Source organism: Apaloderma vittatum, unplaced genomic scaffold, assembly GCF_000703405.1.
Source record: "Apaloderma vittatum isolate BGI_N311 unplaced genomic scaffold, ASM70340v1 scaffold5324, whole genome shotgun sequence".
In the NCBI taxonomy this organism is placed as follows: Eukaryota; Metazoa; Chordata; class Aves; order Trogoniformes; family Trogonidae; genus Apaloderma; species Apaloderma vittatum.
Genome location: NW_009710812.1, coordinates 20837 through 26959, shown reverse-complemented (window position 1 = coordinate 26959; position 6123 = coordinate 20837). Strand labels below are relative to the sequence as shown.

The window sequence follows — 6123 nt, the reverse complement described above, 5'->3', positions numbered from 1 at the left end:
GAGCCTGGGCTGGCTGGGCTGCAGGACCTGTTCTGGTGCTGTGCGCCTGCGGGCTTTAAAAGAAACGAGAAAAGCCACCAGTGATGCCACCCTGTTTAACAGTGCGGTTTATGATGGCTTTTTTATTTAGTTAATGCAGATAAAGAGGATCTGCTACCTTGCTCGTCTATTAATATCGCACATCTGTATATGTTTTATGATTAATTACTCTGTATCCTGGAAACAAATGTTAAGTTGTTAATGATGTTAATGAGTTCTCCAAGAGAAGCTGAGAATTAGTTTGATAGTATACTGCCCAGGAGAGGTATTTTCAGAGAGAGTCGTCTTCTCTTTTTTGCTTCAAGGCTTTCTGAGGAAGGCAGCCTTGCCTGAGAACTGTCTTTCTGCAGAATGCATCTGGTTCTGCAATGCATCTCTGGTAATATTTTATTTATTGTAGCAAAGGGTGAAAGCCTTGCAGCCGGTGATCATGTTTAAGAGAGACCTGAGACCTGATTCTTGGTTCTTCAGCTTTCTGGTGAGTTTTACAGTAATTTTTTATGATTTGAGTGTTTGAGACAATATTAGTGCTTTATATGAATGTTACAAAACCTCCTCTCCAACAGGTCAGTAGCCTGTCCAGGAGTCTCGTTGCCTTTGCAGCCCTTGCCAAGAATCAGACTTCGGAAGGTTAGTGGTTTTGTCAGTACTTCTGTATGTTTTTACAAGCAATATTCAGCACAGAGAAACGGCACATGAGAAGCCAGTGACAGAAACAAAGGTGAAGAAACTTCTTCTGCTACGCTGTTTTGTAGCTGAAATTATGTTTGCATAGCTAAGTATTTGCTTGGATAACTATGAAATTACTGTCAAAAATCAGGTGAGCACTGCTGAGCTGCTGCTCTTTGTGCCACGCTAACTGCAAGCAAAACAGGTTATTTTGTGCTTGCAAATTGCATCTGCAGATGCAGAAGCTGATAGGAGCTGGAAAGTGAGGATAAAAGGAATAATTTTCTTGTACAAAACTGCTTTGAACAAGCCACCCTGAGGGCAGTCCCTGGGTGTACCAGGGACTTCTTTGGAGTGACCGCACGTCCCACAGAAGCGTGCCCAGCTCTAGTCTAGGGCAGAGATTCAGTTTGTGAGCAGACTCACAGCTGTCCCACATTTTAGTTCCAATATAATCTGGATTTTTCTGTCACGCTGTGCCCTCTGAACATCCCGGGGACTGGATACAGAAATGAGCTCCTGCCTTCAGCCCCTGCGGGGTACACCAGCCACGATTTGTGAATGCTTGGGAACACTGCAAGAGACTGACCCTGTTGTGTGTGTGTGGCACAAAAGCGTGTTGGTGAGGCTTTCTGCTCTCCACATTGCGTGTGTCTTTCTTCAGGTTTTGCCCCTGTCACAATCGAGACCTCCAGACACGTGTATGAATATGTGGCCACGGCTTTGGACTGGTGGCACGCAGACAGATACTGTGAACAGCGCTTTGCTCAGTTGCCTTTGGAACCCCAAGACAGTGAGCAAGCTTCCTTCAGCAAGCTGCTGCAGTCCCACCACGTCAGAGGTTCTGTCTGGCTGAGTGAAAGGGACGGTGCCCCGCACAAACCAAAGCGGAGACGTGAGTAGAAATGGCCTTGGACTATTTGGAGACATGTCCACTGCTGGATTTTTTTTAATTTCTGAAAAAATAATCTGGCTGGAAATGTTGCCACTTGTTTTTATTGTCACTGTGGTAACACCTAGGACCTCTAGCCACGAGCTGGAACCAGCAGCACAGAAACCAGTGATCCCAGCACATCAGCTGGTCGCTGTCAAGATTTTTAATGCACTGCAAGAGAAGGGAGTTGCCAAGGGGTTCCTCTACACTGTCCTCCTGTACCATCTCCCTGTGAAGCAGGTTTGGCTCTGCTCAGCCTTGCAGGTCCCACAGAGCTGCGATGTTAGAGCCAGGACCGGGAGAACGGGCGTTCCCCAGCAGCAAGGCACCGCGTGGCAGATGCCTCAAAGGCCTTATTTGTCTCTGTTCATGGTTGCTATAGCATGGGATGCTTGGGAATAGCTGTTCCTTCCATATTCATTGCTTGCAATCCTATTTGCTAGAAAACTAAGTTTCTGGAGGTTACACTTGCTGAAATGCCATCTCAGCTTGCCTGCCTTCCTGATCCCTCCAGGCACAGCAGAAGCCCTGCTGCATCCTTACAGGATGTCCTTGCCTGCAGGGTCCATCAGTTCTTACCTTGAGAGGAGGCAAATGGAAAGGATGGTTTCATCCCAGTGGCCCATGCTTCTTCCTTTATGCTGGCTGAAATTTCTCCTTCTAGGGGACCATGTTGTACCAGTCCTGGTATTTGGAGAGAAAACAGACACAAAATACGTCAAGGTGCTCTTTGACTTCCCAGCACTGCCCGCTGTCACAGCCTGCGCCCACCTCCAGTGGGACACCAGGACCCAGGACATCGCTACCATCTTCTCCTATGCTGTGCCGGCTTTTATCAATGAGTTCCAGCTTCGTGGTTTTGTCGATGAGGAAGGATTTGTTCGATTTGCTCTCATAGTCCATGGGCACCATTCCCCATACCTGCCCGTGTTCCGCGCTGATGGAGAGTGGCATCACTTCTGTGTGACCTGGCAGCAGGAGAATGGGACCTGGGCCATCTATGCCGATGGGAAAAGGAGGACGTCTGCCAGCGGCTTGTGTGCTGCAGGGCCGTCTGCCCCCCAGGCCATCCATGGCCAGGGGACTTTCATAATTGGGCAGGACCAGGATTCCCTGGGGGGCACCTTCAGGGAGAAGGAGTCCTTCAGCGGAAATGTCACCGACTTGCACGTCTGGCAGAAAGTCCTCAGCGTGGAGCAGATTGAGAAAGTTCGGTCATGCTGGATGGTAGAGGAAGACCTTGTGTTTGGGTGGAGCCCAGATGCTCTAGAGGTGGAAAGGACCGTTCAGGAGGTGACTGCACAGTTTCTCTGCCCAGGTAAGCCTCGTTACCCTCACTGCTTCAGCTCCCTTCTGCAGCGGGGGGTTAGCATGCAGGGAGAGTCAGAGAAGCCAGTCCCACCCTTAGGATTTGGTGCAGATGTGGAATGATGTTTCTCGTTTGGGAGGGAAAGCAGAAGCAGACTCAGAGCTGGGCTGACGTGTTTACAAATCATACTTGAAGGCACAGTCATCACTAAACCCTTGGTCACTGAAGACCCCTGCGGTGGCCCTAACAAAGATAGCTCTTCTTGTGTCCCGCATTAATTACAGGCTTTCTCTTCCGAGAGAGGTGGGTTATGTGTCAGTGATGCTGTTTCCTGGGGGTTGCACGCCTGGTGCTTTGACACTGCTGGGAGGAGGGAGCCCATCTCTCAGCCAGACGGGTGTGACGTTACTGATGGACCATGGACTCAGGACCTGACACTGCCACCTCCTCAGGGTTCCTGCTGGGGAGGATTTACCAGGCAGGTCGGGAGCAGTTTCTGAGCCCAGTCTCGACTCTGCTCTCGCTCGGGGGGATTCATGGGTTGCTGGCAGGAAAGGTGATACCTGCAGGGGGTGGCAGCGGTGGCATGTCTCTGTGGGACCTGGGCCTTCTGTTTGTGTGTGTTTCCACAGGGCCTGTTTCTTGAAGTTGGCAGCAGTGGATTCAGTTACGCATCTTGTTTGCAGTCTCTGCCTTTTTTCTGTCGCTACAGAAAGGGTACAGCATCTGTTATTTATTTATTCATTGCCTCCACAGCATTCACTCCTGGAGATCCAGGCTAGGATCTACAGGTCTGAGGAGATCACTTGTGAAACCTGCTGTTGTAGCTGTGACTTTGCCTCAGTCATGTGCACTCTGCCAGGTTATTTGGCTATTCTCCAGCTAAGCAGTGGGTGTACATGTTACGTGGCTTCTGGGCACAATGCTATAGAGCACCTCCCAATCCAGACATGGCCATACTCATTGGCCAGGGGAACATGGGGAGGAGGCAAAAAAGAAGTGTTAGACTGTCTCTCTAGATGGTATCTGGTACTAAATATGAAATACAGCTGTGAAGTCTCCTTGTCCTGACTGTCCAACAAGCTCACTCACCTTCTGAAGACCCTTCCCCAGGCTTTGAATGTGATATATGTTTAACGTACTGCGAGACACCACAGCAACAGTCGTGCTTTTGTTTTATTCTCAGGTGCATACTGGCAGCTGCAAAAAACTCAGCTGGAATCCAGGCACTCACTTGTCAGCAGCGTGCCCGTGCTTGCAGAGAGGACCGTGGTGAGTCCTGCAGCCCCAGCAGCAGCAGCAATGGACGGTGAAGTGGGCAGGAGCTTGGGGTGGGCTTGCTGGCATCCACTGGTGTTTGGCATCCCTTTGCCAGCAGTTGTACCTGTGACCTGTTCCGAGCTGCTGTCACAGAGCGTGGCCAATATGGCTGTAAGTTGTGCTGCGATCAAACAGGCCAAGAGTTGCTTCAGGTTGATTCATCTCACTGGGGTTGAGAGGCTGGACAAGAGAACTTAAAATGTCAAGACAGATCTCCTTCCCCTCAGACATGCCTGGCTGGCCAGGCAGGTGTCCTCACACCAGTGAGGATGTGCAGGGCATTGCCAAGGCATGGCTGATGATCAGGCAGAATCAGGGCTCTGCACTGAACTAAAACATCTTTTCCATGGCAGATCCCTGAGAACGTCTTCACAAGTGATGTCCAAGACATGAACCTCTCTGTTGCTCTTGATGCTCTTGATGCCTTGGCATAGAGACACCTGTGCTGGAGTCATCTGACCTCCTTGTGGTGCTTCAATTACTAAAGCAAGTTTCTGATGTGGAAGTCCAGGAGGGAGAGGAGCTGGAGATATTGGAGCAGTTGGGCCAGTATTATGTGGAAGTAACTGAGTTAATCTTGAAAGAGCAGAATATTGAAACATGGTCATCAGTCAGCCAGGTAACGTGTCCCCAGCAGTCTGGCCACTGTGTGCGGCATCTGTTCGTCTGGTTGTATGTCGAAGCTCCTTGGCCTGCTGCATGACCACAGGCACAGGACCTGTCCTTGCATGGTCACATGTTGCCTTTCTGGCCGTATTCGGAAACTTGTGGAAATGCTGCAGGCATGGGCATGGATCTTCTTTGCCAGCTCAGGCAAGGGCCAGCTGCCTTTCTGTTGCCTCATCTGTTAGAGGTGCAGGTGAGTTCTGCAGACAAGTGCAGTCAAGTGGTGCCTTCCCTGCAAATCCCTTCAGTTGTTGTCTTGACTCTCTTCAAGCTTCTCCACTCCTGAATTTACAGGATTACACACAGTTTGCAGATTCTCGGTGCTTTGTATATTCCTTACACCCACATCCTGCTGTCTCTGGCAGGACAATGCCCTTCACTTTATAGTTGTATTTTCCATGGGTGAGCTGCCAAGGAGATGTCTGTCATCAGCTCCCGTGCTGCCCAGAACACCAGCAGGCTTTGTGTGAGGGGTTTCCATCATCCCACCCCCGCTGGGATTTTCTCCATTGGCTTATTCCCTTCTCACGTGGGTCTTTTGTGTCTGTTGTGTGGTCTGCACTCTCCACCTGTCTCTGGGAAGTGTGTGATGGTGTCTGGCCTGGCCAACACTCCAGGAAACAAGCCAGGGACCTCCAGAGACGAAATGATGCTGAATAGTTCAGAGTTTACCTCATCACTTGGAGCTGCTTGGGTCTCAATTACTCACAGCTTCTCGACAGTGGCATAAAACCAGCTCTGGCCCAGTGCAGCTGGCGCAGCAGATGTATCTGCTGAAGGATGAAGGGTTTGAGTTTCTGTACTACAGGGGTGGCACTTGTGTTGCCTAATGCACGCAGGACCTTGAGCAATGGGGCCAATCACCTCCTGCCCTTCCAGCAGTGAAGTCTATTTCAGGGTGAAAGCTTTTCCAGGAAGAGAGGATGGTTGTTCTGCAGGAGTCAGATCTAAAAACCTAGTTTCTTCCCAGAAGCTTATTCGGTTACTTATTTCCATGCTGGTTTAATGGCCTCTCATGAGGACCAGGAAGTTTCCTTTGTTGCCAGTCTCATCTCCAAGCTGAAGGAACCAGGAACATCCTTTAGAGAAGAAATTAAAGCCTTGAGACCCAACTTCTCTTTCTCTGCCAAGGACCAAGCATTTAAGAGAACTCTTATGAGCTGTGGGTGCAGTTGCTGATTACCAT

General features: G+C 50.0%; 1 protein-coding gene across 1 annotated transcript in view; it reads left to right on the top strand.

The window, feature by feature from the left end:
• Positions 1-469: 469 nt before the first annotated feature.
• The window catches only part of GPR144 (G protein-coupled receptor 144), a gene marked incomplete at its 3' end in the record, with an annotated part of 20113 nt that continues 14459 nt past the window's right edge, over positions 470-6123 (top strand). The window contains 9 exon segments of the mRNA XM_009867388.1: positions 470-517; positions 606-669; positions 1373-1603; positions 2307-2960; positions 3020-3033; positions 3584-3668; positions 4138-4223; positions 4625-4700; positions 4703-4890. Of these exon segments, the coding sequence (XP_009865690.1) occupies positions 470-517; positions 606-669; positions 1373-1603; positions 2307-2960; positions 3020-3033; positions 3584-3668; positions 4138-4223; positions 4625-4700; positions 4703-4890 (1446 nt within the window).